The sequence below is a fragment of the Stegostoma tigrinum genome, chromosome 30, assembly GCF_030684315.1.
Source record: "Stegostoma tigrinum isolate sSteTig4 chromosome 30, sSteTig4.hap1, whole genome shotgun sequence".
NCBI lineage: Eukaryota > Metazoa > Chordata > Chondrichthyes > Orectolobiformes > Stegostomatidae > Stegostoma > Stegostoma tigrinum.
In genome coordinates, this window is record NC_081383.1 from 22,221,562 (window position 1) to 22,246,644 (window position 25,083).

The 25,083-nt window shown below is 40.1% G+C and overlaps 1 protein-coding gene across 1 annotated transcript; it reads right to left on the minus strand.

Annotated features, from left to right (window-relative positions):
• Window positions 1–574: 574 nt before the first annotated feature.
• On the minus strand, window positions 575–24,698 carry mknk2b (MAPK interacting serine/threonine kinase 2b). Its single transcript, XM_048559772.1, has 14 exons — window positions 24,443–24,698; window positions 23,949–24,108; window positions 23,315–23,402; window positions 23,095–23,196; window positions 22,292–22,389; window positions 18,805–18,884; window positions 18,335–18,408; window positions 16,164–16,268; window positions 15,384–15,439; window positions 13,486–13,581; window positions 7,296–7,490; window positions 4,223–4,387; window positions 4,073–4,116; window positions 575–3,530 (listed from the first exon to the last, which is right to left on the minus strand). Exons 2-14 carry the CDS (start codon window positions 23,997–23,999, stop codon window positions 3,281–3,283), a joined length of 1,404 nt encoding a protein of 467 aa, XP_048415729.1. The 5' UTR covers window positions 24,000–24,108; window positions 24,443–24,698; the 3' UTR covers window positions 575–3,280.
• Window positions 24,699–25,083: the final 385 nt, after the last annotated feature.

Sequence of the window (25,083 nt, forward strand, 5' to 3'; positions counted from 1 at the left end):
TCTGAAGTGTCAAAAGTTGAGAAGCATTGTGGACATATTGCAAGCATTTCATCAGTTGTTCATTGTGTCGAATATTGGAAAAGCCAGATGAAACTGAGCGTGTATATACCAAGTTAAACATACTGCCTTAAGCATTAAAATAGGACTCTGTGGTAGCATTCTCACCTTGACATTATAAAGTGGTAGTTTCAATACCAGTCAGGACCCAGGGCATGCTCTGCAGTTCAGAGTACTGTACTATGGGAGTACCATCTCACGTGTGTGTGTGTGTGTGTGTGTGTCGCGCGCACACTTACTGTGCACAAGTCAGCAGCTGTGTTTTCTGCATTTTAGAAAAATGAAGTCCTTCATGACATCCTGAAGACATGCAAACTGCAATACAAATACAAAACTGCTTTCATTGCTTCTTTGCAGCATCCATTGCTTGTCATTAGCACCAGCACAGATTAATTCATGGATGCCACCACAGCATCTGTACTTAACTGAACAAGAGGTTCATTGGAATGGGACAACTGATACTTCACCACCCCCTCTCAAATGTTATTTCTATTTTGTTAAAGACATCAATAAAGCATTAAGTTCAAAGCATTTATTAAAATTTTTATAAAACAATACAAAAATCCTGGCAACAACAGTAAGAAGATTTAGAGTGAGCCTCATCAGTCACCTGGTGTGTAAAGTGCTTTCGCTTCATGCCCCTTAGGAGCTAGCTAATATACCAACAGTGCTCGATTATGGCCTATGCTTAACTAAACCAAGCTGTGCTACCATCAGCACAAGGTAGCATTCAAATGAGATGATGCAATGCATACAAAATTCAAGTAGTCTTAGTATAAGACACCAAGGACATATGTCTTATTCAGCAAACATAGTAGCAATGTACTTGACAACTTAAATTGGTTTTTTGTACTACCAGCTTTTCACTATAAAGTAATGTACAATTGCTGATAATACTGTTTCAGAATGTAGAGTTGGATTGAGCAATGGAACCAACAGGGAACTTGCATTAAAGTGGGATAATTTTTTTTAGAAAGAAATTCCAATGGAGAGTTTTGACCCCGGCATAAGTTATATCTACCAATTCACCTAACAAAATCCCTTTAGCAAGTTGAAAGTCTTTGGGATGAATCTTGAACATTTTCATATCTGAACTGATACATCAACTTAAATTATTTGCTGCCAGCTCTACAAATTGAGCTATGAATTCCCAACCTTTCCTGGGAAGCAGTTTTAAAGCTACAAAGTCATTCACTGCAAGGAAGTGAATGACTTTGCAGTCATTCGCAATTTTCTTTTTTGCACATACATCTTGAAAACTTAGAAAAACAAACTTACAAAAAAAAATTGTGATCAGCAGAAGTCAGCCAAAAAGTGACCTCTTTAAAAATGCAAATCAGATCTCAACAGCCAGTACTGCAGCCAAGAGATCATTCAGCCACATTTGTTTCTACAGTACCGTCACCAAGTACAAAGACTCAAAATTTTAGATGTAAGGAAACAACTTAGATTCCATCAAATTTTCCCCTACCCCATTACAGACATTGGTACCCCAGGTGGATAACATTCTACTGTTGCAGCTGCCCTCTGCACCTCATGTAAGCACTCCTTATTCACATAGAGACAGTGACCATAAATAATGGATCAGAAGATATTAGGGACAAACCCATTCCTGTCTTCACCAAGGGCTCTCATTTTATTGATAAGGGGCAGCAAAGACTTTCAGAGCAGTCACAAATTGCAAATGTGCTTGGATGGTCAAAAGTGACTACCTTCAGTGAGGTTGAGAATCGAAAAAAAACTTTACTTCAACGTCTCTGGGAGCAGTAATTCCTACCCATATCTTTCCATTAGTAGAACATTTTCAAGGTAATAAAAATGGCAGTGGATTGCTACACATTCCTGTGGCAGAACTAGTTGCTTTGTTCCAATTCAGGGATCATTTATGCAAGTTCAATTTAATACTGCCCACAAAAGGACAGCATTTCTTTAATTCCTGCAATAGCTTGTGATTGCCCAACCCGACTGATACAGAGCAGTAGAGCAGAGAGAAAGGTGGTGTTGTTGTTACAACCTCCCCACATGGAAATATAAAGTATGCTTGCATTTCATGGTACATTTCAAAAATGAGTTTCAAATGTCCGATTCAGTTTTGTGCGCTCTATTTCTGCAATGGTGAAAAGCTCAACATATACATTCAATGGCTTAGAAAATAACCACCACATTAAAACAAAAAGGATAGGCCAATTCTGCCTATATTACACAAACAGATAGCACCCAATTTTCAAAACTTCAAAATCAGAATGTGGCACTTTCAGACTCCATCCACAGACATTAGAAACGGAGACGTAAACACTTTCTAAAAGAAAACATTTGGAAGATTTCACGCAATCTTAGAGAAAGACTACTCGTACTTTTGTATTTGGAATGCCTTTTTCTCAGACAAATTCTCGTTCTTCTCCATCACCAATCACATCGTCATATTTCCTGAACTAAAGTCCTGCTACAAATTCCCAAAGACTCAAAATAAATGTGGAATATACTTACATTTATGAACTTGGCAGAAATTAATGGAATTTTTTTTTCCTAGGGCATGCTGGTCAGAGTGGGTGAGATTTTAAAAAGTCACATTGATATTAGAGAAAATAGGTGTACAACTAGAGATTTAAAAAAAACAATATACAAAATCTCTCAGTCTTCTCAAGAGTCTGGTATGCAAAACGTAGCCCTGATTTTTTTTACACTGGAGATTAGGAGCAAGCCTGCACGTTCTGAAACTTCAAAATAAATTGCTGCCTTTTAGTAGGTGCTTGCTTCTGAAGTGCAGGTCTTTTGCAGCCAATAACAAACCCAGGTAAGCCTGCTGAATGCACGAAGGCCAGTGTCCAGGAAGACCTTATTGGAAAAATAAACTGGTAGTTATATATTGTATAGACACTGCGCTCCAGAACCAGTGGCCCAAATGAATACCAATGTAAAAAGCAGCAAATTCTAAACTATAGTCATCATGAAGGTGATCACAGTACAAAATAAAATTTAAAACCTGCTATTAAAAACATTCCTTTGGTGAACAGACTAAAAGTCATTATTTAAATCCTTGCCCTTTTCTCAGTTTAACTCTTAGTACCATCTCGGGGATATGCATACTTATCCCATGCAGGTTTCAAATGCTGTAAACAGTTCTTTCTTATGTGGAGCAGTACTGTAACATTGCCAGACTTAGAAGCCAACCAACCAGAAGGTTCTGGGTTTAGTTGCTATGTGCTTGAGGGAAGAAGTGACATCACACACAATTGTCAACCAGAACCAGCGGTGGCAACAACTGCTGATTGGCTGCTTTGATTGCACTCGTCTTCTGCCTCCGTTTGGCCAATTTCGATTCAGAGGGCGGAGACAGTCGCATGGAACATGAGGTAGCTTTGATGAGGATTGGCTGATTCTCCTCGTCCTGATTTTCTTCATGCTGAGTCAGCTGCCTGTTTACTGCGATTGCTTCAGCTGCAAAGAATGTGAGATCTTTGGCACTGCTGTTCCTGAGGGACAGGACAGAACAAAGAGTCAACACAGCTTTAAAAGCAAAGCACATCACAACAACAGGCTCCAAATCCTGAACGCTTCAGCTTCCTCACCACTTGCTAATCCATTCAGAATCCTTTGCTACAGTGGTTTGTGTTACAAGCTGCAGCCCCTTCACTAAACAAACCAATGGAACGGTCCACAAAAATACACTACGGTCAAAAGCGCAAGGTGAAAAAAACAATAGAAATGGATCTTGAAGTTGTTAATATATAAACAAGGATTAATGGCCCAGGTTGTCAGCATATCATGGCTTGGTTATATTAGAATTTCATCACCACCCTCCCACCATGCCCACCCGTATCACCTTAAAAAAGGTCTACCAAACTGTGCAAGCAATAATATATCAGGATTTTTTTTGTTTTGCCTTGTTCCTGGAAGTAGGTTTGAGTCTGCTCCATTGCAGTACTCTTGCTGTCAACTTTCCCCTCAAAATTCCCGTTATGTTAAGCAATTTTAAATGCACATTCAAGCTCCAGACAAAGCTTTGTAAACGTACCTCTGGAGAAGGCGTGGTGTTGGAAGTGTATGCTCTGGGGCATGCTAAAAGGAAAGAACACAATCAATGCACATATAGCAGAGCTGCAGTCAGAAAGTGCAGTACATAAAGTTTGGATATTTGCAAATCTTGACTTCTAATAAAACATACCCCTTGCACCCATGGGTGTTCCAGAACTTGTGCTGCACTGAGCCTCTTCTTGGCATCTCTGACTAAGAGTTTAGTTATGAGATCCTTTGCACCAAAGGAGATGTGTGCCCAGTCCTTATCAGGGAATTCATACTTTCCTTCTTGAATACTCTGAAATAAGTTATTCTGTAAATAAAAGTAATTAAAATTCTTTAACAATGCAAGATAAGTGGTTGTTTAGTTATTAAGTCAATACTCTACAGTTTCGACAATTGAAATTTCATTTAAAAAACACCAGTAATTCAAATTAACCAATCCATATTGGCACACACAGTCTCCATCATCAAGAGGCAATTTCAGGTAATGGTGGTGGGTAGTACACTGTAGTTGGAGATGCTGTAGCAATATGGACCTTGACATGCATGCTGTCATCTGGTGCTATGGATGGGAACAGTAAAAGCTCCAACTCACTTCCATCACGTGGCTGACTTGCACACTCTCCCACTCTTGCTGCCTGCTTTTAGGGTATTGTTAAGATTTACAGTTCGAGGTTCACCCTTTTGGGCCAGGTGGTGAATGTACTCTCCTTGGGCATCAATGTTACTCAATTGGAGAACTGGTGAAGTGGGCTGAATGGTCTCTACCTACACTGTAACACTTGTGATCAGTTCTGTTATCACCAGTGGGACTCAAACCTGAAGTATCTGGCCTAGAGGCAGGGACACTACCCTTTGCACGATGAGATCTCCACACAAATTACGTGTAAACTCCTGAATTCTATGTGCTTTTGCTCCCCGCACCTCAATAGTCCCCTCTTATTTTGAAGTGTCGATAGAGTCGCTGCAACTATTGCAAGAGTGGTGCATTCCTGACACCCCATTCCCTTAAACAAAATGAAAAATTCTACCGGTCCGTATCCCAAATCTTACATTAGAACAGGTATTTATGACCTCCTATTTTAGATCCTTCTGGAATGAGTCAATAACTTCATTTGTCACATCTTTAACTGCCTCATCCACTTCCAAAGACTGCCTCTGTTTTAACAGACGGCTTTTAAAGATTGTTAGCAAATTAAAACATATTGCAATTCACAAACAGTAAACCTATGCAAATCTGTTACCAACAGGTGGGCGCACTTCTCCATACAGCTCAGTTTAACGTGGCTGAGATCAAATCATTCCAATTTAATACAATGCATTGATATCCACCCACTGAATCTCAAAGCTGTACTGACACAGATGGAGCCAAACCAGCTATAGTATGAAAAGAGTGTGTTCTGAGGAAGGGTCACTGGACCCGAAATGTTAACTGTTTTCTCCTTCAGATGCTGCCAGGCCTGCTGAGCTTTTCCAGCAACTTTGTTTTTGCAGCTATATGAAATTGGACAGGAGGGCAACAGGACAAAGGCATTCACAAGTGCCCTTCATAAACTGGCTTCTGCTGGAGAAAGTCATGTTTTTATTTGGATTGTCATGTGTGCTGCAGTTCATACAGACCCCTTTTAATCGGGTTTTCCCATTTCAGTTCCCATTACTAGGGCTTCAAGCCCTAGTATTAAGATTATAGCAATGGTCACTTTCATTATTAATGGGGATTTCTTAAAAAATTGAGCAAACTTGCTGATTAAACACACCAATATTTACCTATATTTGAGATTTGTAATAGCGGCATATTGTCAACCTTGCATTGGCAACTGTCTAGTTACAAGCTTTGGAACTTTGTCAAGTCAAAAATGGTGCCCTTGCATTTCAATTCAACATTTACCTGACACAGCTTTGGCTGATGATCACCAGCTGGAAGCAAAAATAACATCAACTTCCCTACATTTCTCATGGCATAGGATATCACTTCTAAGCCAGATATTCTTAGTAACAGGAATGCAAAACCAATTCAAAAGTTGATTATGTAATTTGTCCTGAATTTCAGTGGGTGGCTTCTGCCCAGTTTACCATGTGCAGAGTTCCTGAATGTGTGGATCAGGGCTATGGATGTTGAACATCAACTCAATTCAAAAGCACAAAACTGACTGACCTCAGCATGTCTCTGTGGGCCCTGAAGCCATTATACGCAAATTCACCTCTGACAGTCAGTCTCAAAAAGACAGAATGAAAAAAAACTGCCACCTTTGTCCCTGGTTTGTCTCAGTCAGGACAGCAGTGGTCTCAATATGACCCCTCAGGCAAATTTAGGAAGGATGATCCTACAGCAAGGAAGCATGGGGAATCTGCAAAGAATATGACCAGGTCTGACTATGATGCTTCCATCGTACGCATATTACCGATATTCACACTGTTAGACTCATGGATAATATCCACCTCCAATGTTTCTGCTCTGACAGATATTCAACTCTGAAAAGCCTCAAATTTCCACAACTGTCACTATACATCCAGTGTTTCTCCAGTCACTATCTCAATCTTAATCAAACTGCAGCTTTCATGTCCAATTCAACACTGATGCAAGTTCATACTCCTTATATATTAATTACAAGAGTCAATTTCCCTCTTAACATTTATTGCCTCCAACCCCACCTCAGCCCAGCTACAGATGAAATGCACAAACGTATAAAAGCATTCACAGGCTCACACTCCAAAACACCATCCTTCAAGGTTCTATCCTTCTGCTTCTAATTCTGGCCATGGCACTTCATCAGTTAAGTGCTACATTAATGTTGGCAGCACAGGCATACTGGTGCCAATGGCATTCTCAGCAGTAATTAGCCGAAGAAAAATATGCATTGCTCCTCCCCTACACCAAAATATAGCACAAAACCAGAAACCATTTACCCCAGAATGCATGAAAGCACGGTAACAAATAGTATATATGTAGTTTAATAGGGAGAATGGACAGACATTCAATTCTATACTGCAATCATCGAATTTCAGTGAAGCCTTAGCATCTAGTTTGTCAGATAAAATTTGGAACACCCGCTTCCATTCCAAGAAATGTAATTATTGTGGACCTATTCTTAGTTGAAGTCTACTGCCACAAGCTTTCATTGTATGTGAACTTTCAATATGAAAAATAAGGCAATCATGAAATGCCTGATAATCTGTAAAATCCCATTTAAAACACAGGTTTAAAAAAGGTCACTCACCTGACAGGAAAGACAGGCCTCCCCTCGGTCCCAACCACAGTCAGTGCCACAGTTTCCGACAAAGGGCGGATATCCGCTGAGCATGATGTATAGTATAACACCCAAGCTCCAGAGGTCACAGCGTTTATCATAGATTGTAGCCTCTTCATTAAACGCCTCCACAACTTCTGGGGCCATGTACTCTGCAGACCCACACTATATACATATATAAAAATAAAAAGAATTCACAGGAATTAGATGCCATAATTCATCTACAATGCTTTATGCAAAAATTGTCACATTTTAAAAATCGAAAAACACAACAGAGTTACATTTAGATGACAGTATTTGTTTTCAGCACAATCAATATTGAGGCAATTTTTTTTTAATGCTAGGACATCACTGTCAATGCTTAGGAACATTTAACTTGTCACATTGGCCTGTTTATAAGTAAAAGTGATTTCCAAATGACAATCCTACATTCATCACCAGAGGGGGAAAAATAACTGATCATGCCACAGTAGTGTTCCCATTTCCCAGCTGTATCATTCAGAGCAGCAAGAAGCAGATGATTTACATCCAGGCCTCTGCCTACATCACTGTAATACATGAGCAATAACTTGAGAGGCTATAAATCCATGGATCTTCCTTCTATTGACAGCACTGCCTTTTCCTTATTCACAGACATCCTCCTCTGACAGAAAGTTACAATTGCATCATAGAATGATAAGCTTCGTTTTTTAAAAAAAAAGTTCTTCCATTTGGAGGGAAGGAAAGCTATGACGTTTAAAATGAAGATATGCCTTTCATAAACAAAGGGGGAAAAAAAAACTGCGGGCAAGGAAAGAATGTTTTGCAATTTGAAAAAGGAACTGGCAGATCAATTTCCCACTTGCAGAATAATTTTAAACAGCGTCATGTACAGTTTCCAACTACTTGCTAATCTTTCAGGAAGCTGGGAAGCACACATTCAAATAATCAGCAACTTAACAGTTCAAACTATTGGATAGTCTCTTTAAAGAAATACACTTCAAAACCAAGCCCACAGTCAGACAGCTCATCTCGTTCAATTAAAAAGAAATGAGTGCTTTTAGACTCGTCACATCATATTTGTATTTGCTTCATTACACACACGATCTATACAGAGATCACAGTTAATCAAAATCCCCATATAAAGAAATACACAAAGTATTACATCTGCTCTATTAGTCACCGTAGAATTCTGTCGAAATGGATCACGTACAAAGTGTCTGTCCCATACAGTCACAGACAAACATATCTGTGAGACTGGTTTTCTTCTATAAGTATTTAGAAACTAAAAACAAATTTGCAGAATCAAGTCTGAAAGTGTTATACTGCAGACAATAGTTGATATTTAGTTGCATATTTATGCTGAAAACAATCTTAAGTGACTTATGTATACAACAATAAACCCAGCAATTCTACAGATCAAACAAAAAGGTGATGCAACTCAGGCCGACAATCTGCAAGTTGCTCGTTAGCTATAAAAAAAGGGACTTTCCTAACTTTGTAAATCAGTCACACCATACCACTGTATACAGGCCACTCCCAGTTTACAATTTACTTGGAACTAGTTCATCTTCAAAATAAACTTGTAAACTTTTCAGGGAATTTTACACCAGGGCTTTGGTTCAAGGACAGAATTTGGCAGAGGTCTGCAATCTATTTTCAGTGAAAGTACCACAATGGCAAAACGATTATTCTTGCCCTCCCGTATCACCCCTCAATCTCCGGATTCAATGCATCATTCTCCGCCACTTCCATATCTGCAATCTGACCCCACTACCAAGGATATATTTCCTTCCCCACCCTTATCCGAGCTCCAGAGGGACCATGCTCTCCGTGGCTCCCTCACTCCCCACTAGTGCCACCACCCCCAGCACTTTTTCCTGCAACCGTAGGAAGTGCTATACCTGCCCCTACATCTCCCCCACTCACCTCCATCCCAGGACCCAAGAAAACCTTCCACATTAAACAGATGTTCACCTACACATCTGTTAGTGCGGTGTTGCCAATGTGGCCTCCTCTACATCAGGGAAACCAAGCGGAAGCTTAGAGTCCACTTTGAGGAGCGCCTATGCTTGGTTTGTGACAAATGACTGCATCTCCCAGTCGTGGACCACTTCAACTCGCCCTCCCACTCCCTGGACGACATCTCCATCCTGGGCCTCCTACAGTGCCACAACAATACCACCCGAGGGCCGGAGGAGCAACTTTTATTCCGCCTGGGAACCCCGCTAGCCCACCTCCTCAACCTGTTCATCTTCCCTCCCAGCCACCTGCCCCTCCCTCCACCTATACTCACCTGTACTGGCTTCATTCCCGCCTCCTGGACCTGCCCATCTTCTCCCCACCTATCTGCTCCTCTTTCTACCGTCTATCATCACCTCCCCCTCTCTCCCTATTTATTTCAGAGTCCCCTTCCCCTCCCCCATTTCTGAAGAAGGGTCCAGACCAGAAACGTCAGCTTTCTTGTTCCTCTGATGCTGCCTGGCCTGCTGTGTTCATCCAGCTCTGCGCCTGGTTATTCCGGATTCTCCAGCATCAGCAGTTCCTACTATGAGTTTTCTTGCCCAGCTGCAGTTGCTGAGGGTAGGGGTGAAGGGTCACTTGAACTCCTATTTTTTTTTTAAAAAAAGGCAATGCTGCTCCCAAATGGGGTAAGTTAGAAACTGTCCAATATTTGAGTATGACTTGGGGTTGATGTCAGTCCTATGACTCTCCTCTGGTAGAGGAGATCATTGGGCTGTGAGGTTCTGGCAAAACAAGTTTGGTGAGCTGCTGCAGAGTATGCTATAAACATGCAATATACACCAGGTCAAAGACAGATTCCAGCAGCAGCAGCACCTAGAAAGCATGCTATTTAGTTTTACTGCTGAGTGATTATTGTTGAGGCTAGACCTGTGAAGGCATCTGGTAAGTATTTGACTCAAGTCAAAAGGAGTATATATTAAAATGAGGCAGGGTATTAAGACAAGGCAGAAGCACACAGGATTTAGGCAGGTTTTCTCTCCTCCTCCTCCTCCTCCACCCCCCCCCCCCCCCCCAAGTGAACATAACCTAGGTGGCACAAGGCACAGGCAATGGTAGTGAAATGAATAAGATAAATAGAGATTTAATAAGGGAACAAGCAGCTTCAGGCAGAAGAGAGGCAGCAAAAAAAACGGTGTTGAGAAAAGAAAAAAGAAGAAAATTAAAGGCTTTAAAGATGCTAAAAATAAATTTGAGCCAGGAACAGAGTGCAAGCTAACAAGAGATCACATCCTGAATAAAAGCTAGATCACAACAGATCACTATTATAAATAAAGGGTGAAAATCTAGCTCAATTATTCAAAATTCCAAGAGTTAAAACCCTTTGCTCAGACAGACCCAAACTACTAAACAAGAAACACCGAAAAAAACTATACATGACTAGTAACTTGCACTTCGCTGATGATTTAAAGCAAAAGTTTCACCAGTGTTAACAGCAACTGGATAATTACACATCCTGTTATGGCCCCTTAGTAAAAAGGAACAAATCCGAGGCACAGGCACTTAGTCCCTCCCAGCAACCTAACCTTTTATGGACAACTGAAGTGCCCTTTGCCCTTCTTGTGAAACACCCTCATTTCCACCAATTGCATCAGATCTGCTGAGGTGTGTGGAACTTTGTCTGGCTCATAGCAAAGTAACATGATGAAATATAGGCACAAACCAAACTAACCAAAAGCCACACAGTTCACATTGATTTTTTGCAATGTATTGGCCAACTCAATTCTGGTGTAACAAGATTCTCACATCACTCATCTTAATTTTATCTTCCCACTTCAGCCATTGTAAATATTTGGAAACACAAAGTGTAACAGTTATTTGATTATAAACACTTATAGGCTTGTGAGCTAAGGAAGAGTAGACACTATTAGCAGCATTACAGTAAATGATTTGTTCTTAAACAACTGTTGCTTATGGAGGCATTGGTTCAATTCCATGAAGGCACAGTTGCCTGTGATGTACAGAGTACACTACACAGCTAAGTTAAAAACCAGTTTTAAAAAGCTTCAAAAGACAAAATATTAAAGAAAATCTAGTTGACACTGCCACAGTATAAAAGTATAAAATGAGTGTCAAAGTGTCCAATGACAGGTGGTATGTCTGTGGAAGACAGGATACTGTCCATTTGCTTAGGCAAACCAAAACCATTTTTTTCTACTTAGCAACAAATTTTAATTTGACCAAGCTGACAACAAATTTTAAGTTTGAATTTCTTTCCAGCTTTTTACATATGCAGATGACTGGACAGGAGAGGGTAGAGTTAAAAAAAAAACACATGGCAAGCATACTTTATTGCTATAGTAATTAGTGTGCACAATCCTCAAAAACAGAATGAACCAAGCAAACAATATTTTCATATTCTCATTCTACGCTTGATAGTTTCAGAAATAACAGCAACATTTGATCACAGTAATTATTTCAGAAGCCAATATTGGACCAGAAATAGATTGATCAATATCTCAAATGTTTGCAGACACTGCAGAAAATAGCCATTATCCTATCTCTTACGGGGTAGCAGCTATTTTCTGGAGAATCCTTCAAGAAATCAATACTTAACAAAACACAGCACAAACACCAATTTAAAAAGGTATCTTCTGCAGTATCAGCCTTGCAATTATTAAACATACCCACAATCCAGCCAAACAAACAGTACACCAGGTCAAGGCCTAAGACAGAACTTCATCAAAGCAAAAATGTGCAACTGAAATACTCATGCTGCCCTCAATTCCCTAATGGGAATCTTGAAACGTTCTACTGTGCAAGTTTACAAAGCAGTGAAAGTTTAAGTTAATCCCTTGCAAATTTGGAATTTCTCTGCTCTTGGTAAATAATTTACCTTTTGTTGAGATCAGTAATACAGAGGTTATGCCCCATTTCCAATGAAACCCAGCAGCAAACAAAAAGGGTGTAACTACAACACTCAGACGGACCTTATTCAATCCACAAAAAGGATAAAATGTTTATTCAAACTGGCTACGGGAATTTTCCTAAGCGAGCCAATGCACTTTGTCCCAGACCCTCGTTTAAAACTTCTACTAATATGCCAACTGTTATCCTGAAAGTAAACTAAGTCCTACTACAAACCTGAAAAGTACAGAGTTCTGCACACAGTTCAATTTCAAACACTGATTTGAGGGGTAGCTCTCATCTACACTGAACAGCTACTGACAGATTGAAAATAACATTCAGCTCATGATTCTGAGAAGTACGGGAAATCTTTCTAGGAAGGCATTTGTTGGCTAGAAGACACCGACCTTGAGCCCGAACTGTGCCAAATGGGAACTTATAGCAACATGCAAACCATGGAATGTTCACAAGTTCAGTGACATTTAAGACCACACTATAGCTGGCAACGACCTTTTGCTCAAAGTGCTGCATGCACACACTCCATAAGCCCTTTAGTATTGTAGTTAATTTTTAAAATGAAACTGAAGGGTGCATTCATATTATGAGTTTAATAGTGAGATTAGTTTTAGTTTTACACCAAAAGCAAACTCACAAGTAAATTGAATTTTAACATTTAAAGTAATTCCAAACCAAAGACTGTTACTTCTGGGCAGTCTCACTTTTTTGCTGGAAGGCCAGCAGATCAGGCCCCTACTCAAGATACAGCTCATATCCTTAATACTATTACTGTAATGTATAATAACACTCATCCATGAGCACAAAATACAATAGGTGCATCTTCACGGTAATAATTTAGCAGGCTTAAGGAAACTAAACCCATGTTTTAAATCATGAAATCTGTATCTAAACAAAAGGTAAATAATGTAACAACAAGCAGCACCTTAACAGCACCAAATTCTTTTTCTCCTTGATAAACCCTAAACTAGGGCTCAGAAGTAATATTGCACAAAGGTGATATAATGCTCAGAGCACAGGGCAAGAGAGCAAAAAAAAAACTGACAAGTGAGTTACTGAGTAGAATTGCACAGATGTACTCAAAGGGAAATCTTGCAAAAGACAATGTAATTAACAATTAAGGGTCATAAGGAAGTGTTGGTAATCTCAGAGCAATTGAACATCAAATCACATGATCAAGTTATCTGTGGTGTGTGGCAGAATTTCAGGTTTAATAGCTACAGCTTTCACAGCAATGAGTCAACTGCAGATTCTGAATGTAATCCATCTAATAGATCTAACTAAGCTCACTTCTTACCGGTGTCAGAAGTTCAGGGGTCGAAATGGGGGAGCAATCACCATTCAATTTGATTCCACTTCCCAAGTCGAAGTCACAGATCTTGACTGGGGAGAGCTAAAAGAAAGAGGCAAAGCAAACAATAACTGGTCAGCTCCAATTTCTGATTGGAAAATAAACCTCCCTCTCTCATTTGTTTCGGTGTAACCGGATTTAAAAAATTCAAGGGATATGTGTCTGACTGGCTAGTCTAACTGGCATTGAGAACATGGTGGTGCCTCTTTCACTGCCTCAGTCCACTGGTGTACATACACTGAGCTGTTGGGAAGGGAATTCTAGAATTTTGACTCATTAAGTTCCAATTTAGAGTAGCATCTGGCGTGGACGAGAACTTGCAACATGGTGCTCCAAGGGATCTTGTAGATGGCAGAGGTTATTGGTTTGCAAACTGCTGTTGGGGGTGCCTTTGCAAGTTCTCACGGTGCTTCTTTTAAGATGGTACATACTGCTGCCACTGTGGTGCCAAAGTAGTGGCTTTTTCTCATTCCAGTTGGTTTTTGATCTTCATGAGTTTATATTGAAGCTGCACTCACCCAGGCGGACGGAAATATTCCAACACACTCCTGACCCATGCCTTGCATGGTGAACAGGCGTTAGGGACTCTGAAAAGTGACTTCCTGCAGGATCCCTGTCTTCTGACCTTCTGATGTAGTCAGGCCAGTTTAGCTTCTAGTCAACGGTAGACACCAGAATGTTGACAGTAGGGGATGGTGTTTATATGATCAGGTTGCTAACAATGTATGTAACCAAAATAAGCTGCTTAAAAACACTGTAGGTTAAACTTACGTATGTTGCCATCCTGATGGAAGCAAATGTGTTCTACACAGGGGCTGGTGTGTAGGGGCAGCCATTTTATGGTTTATGCTACTTATCTCCTTAAACAAGATGTAGCTTATTGCTTCCCTGCAACTAGCTACAGTTTATAGGAACAGGCTCGTCATTACTACAAAGAATGTTGGAGTCCTTACCTTATGTCTAACTCCTACAAGATCCGACTTTTTTCTCCCACCAAGAGCTCAGGATGTGAACACTGGGATTGGTGTTTGTTGCACTGAATAAAGTATTAACCCCGTTCAGACTCAATAAATAAAAGCTCTGCCAATCAGCAAAGTTACTGATGTATCAGAGAACCAGACATCAGGGTCGCTAACAAGCATGAACTGATTAACAGTGTCAGTTAGCCTTAGCACCTTTTAGTTTGGAGTTGGGGGATAGCAATTGGGAAAGTAAATCTCTCTAAAGGGCTCCCTCGAGAAACTGCACATGCACAAGCATGGAGAAAACTCATCCCACTTCTGGTCAGTGAAGATTGATAAACTGAAGTTTCAACAAAATTAGTCTATATTCTACTCATAAGTGATGCTTCAATGTAACAACCAAGAGTCTCCAACTTGGGTTTTACTTTTACACTCTAATAAAAGAAAGCTGTAAAACAGCTGTTAGCTGTATCTACAGATGCTGACTATTGCGTGGGTATTTCTAGTTTATTTTCCATAAGCTTGGTACATACCATCAGCTTTTACAATGAAGTCAGCTCAGGAAAGGGAATCAGCTTCATGCAAGCTGCAGGTATATGCAATTGCAAAAATGCACTGCCCAAGAAGAAACAATTTTCATTGGCTGCTACTAGCAAGAATAGGAAAAAACAGCACATTCTGGGAGCATGTCATAGCCAATGAGTGAATTCTACTTGTGAAAGTTACGCTCTTTCTTTTGTAGCCAGCTTACAAATTGGCCAACTGCCAGACAAAAAAAAATCAACATTTTCTCAATGAAGGTGAAACACTGATATAAATTTCATTCTGTGAGTGTTGTTTACAACAAACATTATTTCTAGCTTACACTTAAATGGTGCCTACCTGTTCTGGGTTCTCACACAAGATATTCTCTGGTTTGAGATCTCTATGGGCCATGCCTGAAAAGACAAATTCCATCTGGGAAATTAGATCATGCAGAAATATTTCAATTCAGTGCCATTTATTTCTACCACCGTTCAGAAATCTTTTCTAGTGTGAAACATATACCCATATACCATTAGTCAAGCAAATGCCTTAACATAAAATTTCTGGTTTACCTCCTTTTTAAAACCACTCCAAAACTATTAAAACTATAAGTTGCCCAAGGTGCAATACGAGTGTCATTAGTTGGGAAACCCCAGATAAGGGAGAGGATAAATCTTTACAAATGTCCTCCGCATTTGGCGAAAGTAGACGCAGGGAGCAAACAGGACAGGAAACAAACAGTTGCTGATCATTATTCAGCAACTCCTGGGAACGCATGTAGACGTTGGATGAGTACCGATTGTGTTTGGCCATCATTCACTCGCTGTTGGCCAAAACCCATTGTTTGAGTTTACATGTAAAGGATGCTGTCTGCACAATGGGAACGTCAGTCTGGGAAATGCAAGCCACCTCATTTAACACAGCTTATTGGAAGCGGGGGGAGGAGGAGGAGAGATAAAGATCTTTCTTTGGTTTTAATGTCTTCACAACAGGAGTACAGTCAGAACAAACTAGAGCATCAGATGACCTCCTGATGCTCATAAAATACGAATTCACTCTCTAGTGCACCTTGTTCTGTACTAATCAAAGTAGATAAAAATTAAACAAAATTTCCACAACTTGCGAGGTTAAAATTACCTTTGTTATGAAGAAAATCCAGTGCACTTGCAATCTCACGGACAACAACACTGGCTTCTCTTTCATTGAAGTGCTTTCGTCTGTGGATATGTGTTAATACAGAGCCTAGAAAAGGTTTTAAAAGAAGTGTCTGATTAGGTCTGACTTAGCAAAGATGTCCACACACAATGGCAAATTGAAAGGCAATCTAATCCACCCCAAAATATCAGTTATTAAATAAAGACATTTTTCCAAATGAGAAATAGGTAAATAGGCATTCAACACAATCAGAATCCGCTGTGCTGTAATTGTGTGAAGAAATTCAAATTGTAGTTCACTAACTTGAGGGGAAAAAAGTTGCTGCTAAACATATCAAATCAATCCATTGCCTCCTCTAAAAATGGATGCAGTTAGATTTCCTACAAATGGACTTCTTTTGCAGATAACACATGGCTTCAATCTGAATTATTTCCCAATTTGATCAAGTCCAAACTAGCCCAAGTGTAAAGCAGGAGTCCTGATGAAGGGTCCCGATCTGAAAGGTTGACTTTCCTGTTCCTCTGATGCTGCATGACCTGTGTTCCTCCAGCTCCACACTGTGTTGACAAGTGTAGAGCAGGGCCCTTTTTTTGTAGTGTCCCAACAAATTCCAGAAATCAAACTAATTTTTACGTTTTAACACTGGATATAAGCGGCAAAAATGGCCAACTGACTTATTTTGTGAATTGAAACCACTCTCTAGGCAGGAGAAAATAAAAAAAAACAAACCAATACTAAATCAGTGTCCCTCCCAAAAGCCAAAGAGTCATCAAACTAGATCAAACAGCAACAAAAAAACTCATTTTCCAACAATTAGGCCACACAGAATGGTGCAACATCATCTTTTATTTGAGAAAATGCTTTTAACACAACAATTAAGGGATATTCTGCAACTAGTGTTCCACCAGAAAGCCAATAACCAGCTGAAGGAAGGTCATTCAAAGCAGCCAAAGACAATTAACAATAATATCTTGAAGATTTAAGGTCCTAAAGTGAAGGATTTTCCCCAACCTGTTCCAACTTCAAATTCACAGAACCAACCTCCTAGAAATTCAAAAAACCTCAGCCTGTGAAGTTTTACGAGTCCCTTAGAGACAGCAAGAACTGTTGGAATCAGAGACAATGTGGAGCTGGGGAAACACATCAGGCCAGGCAGCAGAGGAGCAGGAAAGTTGAACTTTCCGGCTGGGACCCATGGCTTGTTCAGGGAACACTGTTTTAGAACATAAAAAGGGTCATGAAACAACATTTGACCCCCTCCCCCCAAATTAATCAGTCACAGGCTGCATTTCTTTTACTGATAGACACAGAGGCTGTCTATAGATATGCAGCATACACTTATGGAGTTCAATGCAGATAAATGCGAAGTGATTCACTTTGGGAAGAATAATAGGAAGGCAGAATGCTGGGTCAAAGGAAAGATTCTTGGTACTGTGGATGTGCAGAGGAATCTTGGTGTCCATGTGCAAAGATCCCTGAAAGTTGCCACCCCCGTTAATAGTGCTGTAAAGAAGGCATACGGTGTGTTAGGTTTTATTGGTAGAGGGATTGAGTTCCAGAGCCGTGATGTCATGCTGCAACTGTACAAAATGCTAGTGTGGCCTCATTTGGAATACTGCATGCAGTTCTGGTCGCCCCCTTACAGGAAGGATGTGGAAGCGTTGGAAAAGGTGCAGAGGAGATTTACCAGGATGTTGCCTGGTCTGGAGCGCAGGCCTTATGAAGAAAGGCTGAGGGACTTGGGTCTGTTCTCACTGGAGAGAAGGAGGCTGAGAGGGGATTTAATAGAGACATACAAGATGATCAGAGGATTAGAGAGGGTGGACAGTGAGAGTCTTTTTCCAAGGATGATGACTTCAGCTTGTACAAGGGGGCATAGCTACAAATTGAGGGGTGATAGATTTAAGATAGATGTCAGAGGCAGGGTCTTTACTCAGAGAATGGTAAGGGCGTGGAATGCCCTGCCTGCCAATGTAGTTAACGCAGCCACATTCAGGGCATTTAAACAGTCCTTGGAAAAGCATATGGATGATGATGGAATAGTGTAGGGGGAGGGGCTTAGATTAGTTCACAGGTCGGCGCAACAATTGAGGGCCGAAGGGGCTGTTCTGTGCTGTATTGTTCTATGCTTTACACTTATTTACAACACATACCTCCTTTCATCTTTTCAAAAACCAAATAGAACTTGTCCTCATCTTCAAAGAATTCAATTAGTTCAAGAATGTTCCTAAGATAGACAATTATAAAATGGTTAATTCTACAAATTGTGACAACAGTGTATCCAACCCAGTGCAACAACTATCTACAGTACCTAATGTTCCAGATACAATTCAAATACTCCACATCACTTAGCATTGTATCAAAATTCATTGACAAGTTGCTGCTGCTTTTAAATATGAAAATGCATTTCAAAAGCAAGATCAAAATCTCGTGTTACAGAAATAATTGTACTACTCATGCAGTATTTAAGCTTTGTTGAATCAAAGCCAGTTCCTAGTCTTACATCAGGATTATCTATTTACAGCAATCACCTGATGGTCTAAAAACTATCCTGTCAGCAGATAGAGTACTGCAAATTAAATATCTCATACTTCTCTTTAGGATTAACAGAGCCATCATATACCTGTGTCCCTGACACTGATAGAGCATCTCTACCTCACGGAACACCCGATTGCGACTGTGGCCTGGTCTCTTTTCGATAATCTGCAACAAGCAAAGAATAACACAGCTCTTCAGTATCCAGAAATGCAAAGTCCTAATGTAGTTTTGTGTTGTGACTACATGGTCACAATGCCTCATTGTTCATAACATTCCAGTCACTTTTTAAAAAACTATTTGCCTTGTTGCTTGGTTAAAAATTACAATTTTAACATTTTATTTCACAAATACAAATAGGCTGAGTGATGGTGATCAGCAAAATCCTTGAAATATGCACAAATGCAATTGCTCATTATGGCAACAGAAGCTTTTTTTTGCAAATGTACTCTTACTTTCTCAAATGATAACCACTATGAGCATTTTCAAGAACAATCACTATTTAGATATTTACAAGTGGAAAGCACATTATGCCAGCCTGCAAACTGCAGAATTCCTCTACACTTTTTAAAACGCAAAAATCTTGCCTTTCAGATCAAAAAGGTGGTGGCTTGACTACTTTGAGCACAAGGGTTAACTACCTTAAGAAAATACTGTTGCTGATATTAAACCACACCCAGGTCAAATGTTTTTGCACATTATGTTCCATGAAGGCTTATCATGATATCACTATGAACCTTCACTTTTCAATCAAAAGCACAATTATTTTGATCTGAACATCTTTACAGAAGAAAGGACAATTGGGTAAATTACAGAAATCAAAAAAGGAAAACTTAAGCTACACTACCAGCTCACTGAACCAAGCAAGCTTGCACAATATTAAAATGCTGCCCACATTGCTGCAACACAAAGAAAATCACTTTTTAAATCTCTCCTCATTTGAAGCATTTGGTAAATTCTCTACACAAGGAATGCAATTCAGACCAAATGCTCTTCACAGATCGCTGCTAGCTCAAATTAAAAACAGCTGCTTAGAGCAAAGTTTGCAAACACCCACGGCAGAGCTGCAGTGTCCCAACCCCCACTCCTTTGCCTCCTCCACCACCAACTGCTTTGTTTAGCACCAAACACAATGTCCCCACTGCCAGCTGCACATCATCCAAAATCTCAAGACTGTCCCACCCTCAGCAATATAAGAGGGCTCAGATTAGTAACAAAACAAGAAAGAACCGCACCACCCTGCTCTCACAAACCCTAAATCTGAGCATTCGTGACTAGTTCTATATGGCATCTAGTCCCAGCACAAGGGCAGCAAATCATGTGGTAGACTGAACAAGACTGGCTGGCTTGTAGCACACAGTTCCGAAGCAAGGTTTTTTTCTGTTTTTCCCCCATAAAGTAACCAAAGACTCCTTCACCCCACAGCATGCAAAGGCAAAGGCAACTCACATCCAGCCTCGATAACAAAGTGTGGAGCTGGATGAACACAGCAGGCCAAGTCTCTGCAGTTCCGGCACATGCTTTAACCCGCTATTTTGTGGAGAAAATATACTGTCAGCCAAATACTCCTATCTTGCCAGATTCCGAAATTACGGCCAAACCGCATCAAGCACAAAGAATTGCTAACATCCATCAGACCACAGTTGGTGACTCAAATGCATGTTTTAGCCATTTCTGCTAGCAACCCCAAAATTCATAACATTAACACTGACTCAGTAGGTGCACAAAAGAGGATTTGGAGGGGTGGGAAGGACAGCTGTTGCACAAAACTCCTTCAATCCCACTTTTTAATCAAGTATTCCACATTGCATCAAGAATTTAGCCTTTGCCTGTTACACACCATATTTAGGTTCTACCTACATTGTTGCAGTTTGTGAATTAAGTATCATTTTTCCAAATACACAGCAAGTCATTGTAAAAAGGGTGATAGTTTAAGCAGAAACAATTATCTTCAACAAAAATATGGAAAATGTCATTTTCAAGCTTATCATCAGTGAATTGTCAAGCTCAGAAAATCAATGATTTACACTGGATATCTTGAACTTGTAGCTCCAATCATCCTAACAAAAGGCAGCTTCGTGCTGCAGAATTTGCTCCACTTAAAAAACTTGCAAGCATCAAAGAACAAAGTGAAAACTGTGGTGAAAGTGACACAACAGGGCTGGAATTCAAACAGCAATTGTCCATATTGTTCAAGACATAGTCTATTCAACTTGTCCAGAGATGTTTTACACGCTTCTGGAGCAGGTGGGACTTGAACCTGGGCCTCTGGCTCAAGATGTTGGATATTACCAGTGCACCAAAAAAACCTGCTCGCGCTGTCTCATTACAGTGCACGTCCAAGTATATGGCAACTAAGCCACAAAACACCAGAACGGCTGATCTGGTTAGTTTCACACTTCGAGTTGTTGTGAGAGGTTGAATAGGCTGGGGACTTTTACCCCCTAGAGTGTCAGGGGCTGAGGGGTGATCTTAGCAGTTTACAAAATCATGAGGGGTATGCATAGGGTGAACAGCCAAGGTCTTTTTCCTAGGCTGGGCAAGTCCAAAACTAGAGGGTATAAGTTTAAGGTAAGATTGTAAAGATATTTAAAAAAAGAGACCCAAGGGATAGTTTTTGCACGTAGAGGGTAGTGTATATACAGAATGAGCTGCCACAGGAAGTGGAAGAGGCTGGTACAATTGCAACATTTAAAAAGACACCTGCATGGGTATATGAATAGGCAAAGCTTGGAGGGATGTGAGCCAAACACTGGCAAATGGCACTAGGTCAGATTGGGATGTCTGGTCGGCATGGACAAGGTAGACCAAAGGGTTTGTTTCTGTGCTGTGTGACTATGCATTTCTTGTACCGATCTATTCAAATATTCACCAACTTGAATACAAGTAGCTCTACCATTTAACTTAGCAATGTTTCTTTTTCACAACACATTCACACCATTCATTCCCTCCATCTTCTAGGATTGAGGCTGTGCAACCAGTGGTAGGCTCCATGATGATGTAAACATTTATCTTCACAAGACCACCAACCTTCTCCACTGGAACCATTTACAAATTAACAAGTTAACTGCCCTACAAAGACATGTATTCGCATGTACTTCAATTCCAGAGATGCATGTCTGTGGAATACCATTTCTGCTATAGGGCTCTTGTGGCACTGTGGATGTACCCCTTCCTCTAAGCCAAGTGATCTCAGTTCAAGTCCCAACTGTTCCAGGCTGTGTAATAACGTAACTGTTCATTAGAAAAATACCTACTATTTCCATCCCTCAAACAATGATTGATTACAGCTGTTTCCTGCAAAAAGCAACATTATTCAACTTTGTTTTTGTTGACATATCTGTAGAAGATCATAGTTTTAAAGTTTAAGATCTGGATTTGAAGGTATTTTCCTGACATTAAAAGAAAATTCATAATGATTCAATCTGTGATGTTTACAGACGACAGAACAGGATGGGAAAAGTTCCAAAGGAGCATTGTCCAATGTAACGGTACCCATGAAACCATTCCAATTTGTCCAATCATGTTCTAAGTGAAGCAAACTACATTTTGAATGAGAAGAGTGCTCCACTTGCCTTCACAGCATATTCCTTGTTGGTGATTAGATTTCCACAGGTCTGGACTCTGGCAAATGAACCCTCTCCCAACATCTCTCCATTTAGCTTGTAAACATCTGTGAAAAGTTAAAGGAAGTTTTGACACTAATCCAAAGACAGTAGGGACAATCCTCCCTTTAATACAACCCAATGAAAGCAAAGTTTTCAAATTAAAGAACAAGATAGAATAATTTGCCAGTGTTCAAACTAATGTAAAATCAACTGGAACTTGAGCACATCAAGCAATGGCATAGATTAGGACAATTAAAAAACAAGAAATGTGAACAGAAGTAGGACATTTGGCCCTACACCCTTTGATCTCTTCAGTCCCAAAAATTATATCCAGCTCCTTCTTGAATTGCCATAGTCTGTTGTGCTGAAATGGGTGACACCAGCAAAATACATACAATGCTTATAACATGTAAATAGCAGGAAGTCAAAGTTGACAATTAATTATGGGGGAGGGTTATACTTCATAATTTCTTGAAAAATAAAGACCCCATATCTTGATATCTTCATTTCAACTGTAGCCCATTAACCCATCTTACTTCATAGTGATCTTTCGCTTACAGATTGCAGCATGTTTTAAACAACTGAAAATCTGACCAATTAACAATCTTAACCACTTCTTACTCAGTCTCAGTACTGAATGTAAAAAGTGCAGCAACTGTTAGAGGAGTAAGAAATGGAAAATTGTGTTCTTGGGTATGATACAAATTCAGTCTGCAGTTACATAATTTACTATGAAATGGATCACACGTTATTAAAATCAACAGATTTACCTTCAAATTTGCCACTGAAGCTGTCTGTGGCCCGACATCTTTTTTTCTTTTTATTCCTCTTCTTGGCATCTGGGATGTCAATGGGCAGACTCGAGGGCATATCTACAATAAGTGAGAACTTCACTTCTAAAGTCATTTTACACAATCACGGGAGCTAAATACAGTAACTTTAATAGTTAATATTCTGATCAGGGTAACTGGTCTTTCAGTAACTACTTACCAGGTCTAGTAGGACAATCAAAATTAAACACCTTCTCAATATGAGATGGCCCAGTGTCATCACAATAATCGTCAAAAGGAGTCTGCCCCTATAAAATACGAATATTATCAAAAATCTATCAAATCAAACCCACTAGCCAGACAACAGCTTATGGCTAATCTACAACAGGCGACATTGGCTCATGTATGTTAGAACCTCCTCCGGCTGAGGAATCAAGCCAAATTCTGAGTCTGAAAAGCTTCCGTTAACGGATTGCTGACTGTAATTCTGTATTTTAAGTCACGGAAGAAACTCGAAGTGTTATAAAGAGACCGCTTATCTAATTCTTTCATCAGCCTACTCTCAAAATGGAGCCGTTTCTATACTAAAGGTCTTAAAATTCGCCCAACGAAGAGCTTCAGAAAATTAACATACCCAATAATTACTGCGGTGACTGGATTAGTAATCGCTCCCCGGTTAGTTTCAGCGGTATGTTTCACCACCTTACAGTCCAGATCACACTTCCAAAGCCGTTCGATACTAAATGTCCACTTACAATCAAAATGCAGAAACAAAACAATCTGCCGTTGTGTTGCCCAGTCTAGGCTTCTCGCAAAATAACTATAAGACTGCGGCAAACACGAAATTGCTTTACCTTAAATGAGCGGTGGAAACCTCTCAACTCTGCAATCTTGTTTTGAACCATTTTCCTTCACAGCGCTAGTAACAATTAAAAGGAATCAACAAAACGAAGCCTCGAACAGGAAGAGTTTCCTTCTAAAACTGGAGCTCGCTATTGTCTCAGTGTGTATGGCCTGAAATTGAGGAGAATGAAAACTATGAAAATCTGGAGCCATTGAATCCAAGCGCAACCTTAACGCATCATTCAGAAATAGATTTGAAATAATGCATCATTAGCACACACTAACACCACTATTTAGAGTGCTTCATACCATCTCCCTTTTCCAAAGCAAGCTACAACTTGTAATAAAAGCATTTTCCGTACCCGACTCGCCTTATGGTGCAAAAAATTCAACTCAAAAATCTATCAGTAAATCAAATATATTTACATTTTAAACCACAATTTTGTTGTCTTTAGATTTTTTTTCCTTCGCAAGCTTTTTTACCTTTATATTTACAATAACTTACCAGCACACCACTCCTTCACTGGCTAGCCAGCAGCCTAGTGCTAATCTACAAGGGGCAGCTCTGGCTCATGCACTTTATAACCTCCCAGTCTGTAAACATTATTAACGCAGCCTCAGTGTAGATCCGCCTACGTGCAAAAACGCTCAAACGTGCGCAACCCAAAGAGCAGAAACTCGAGAACAGTCTGTTCAAGTGTTTCCTCTCAGTCCAGTCTCTCTGAAGCAGAGACCCTCCTCTCTGTATTGTAACTAATTTCTGACTTCATTGTCTGGCACGATGACACTCCCAGGTTGCATCAGATACTTTTTGGTCTTCTGGGAGATGTAGTTTCGATTTGTACGTCCTTTCATTTCTCAGCCGTTCTACTTTTCTAGAATCCATGATTGAAAGTGAACCGAACTAATTATTTTAAAACTAGAAAATGTGTGAATTTCTTAATAGCTCAGTGGGTGAAAGTAATCGTTGCAGACCTCCGTGTCAATCTGTTTCCTGCATGGGAACAATGCAATTGGACTGAGTGCCAATAAAACAGGGAAGGAAAAATAAAGTCATCGCTTCATACCCTCGGGTATTGTGGTGGAGTGATAGTGCTCCTAGTCGGGGTTCAAATCCCACTTGCTTCGGAGGTGTGTCATAACATG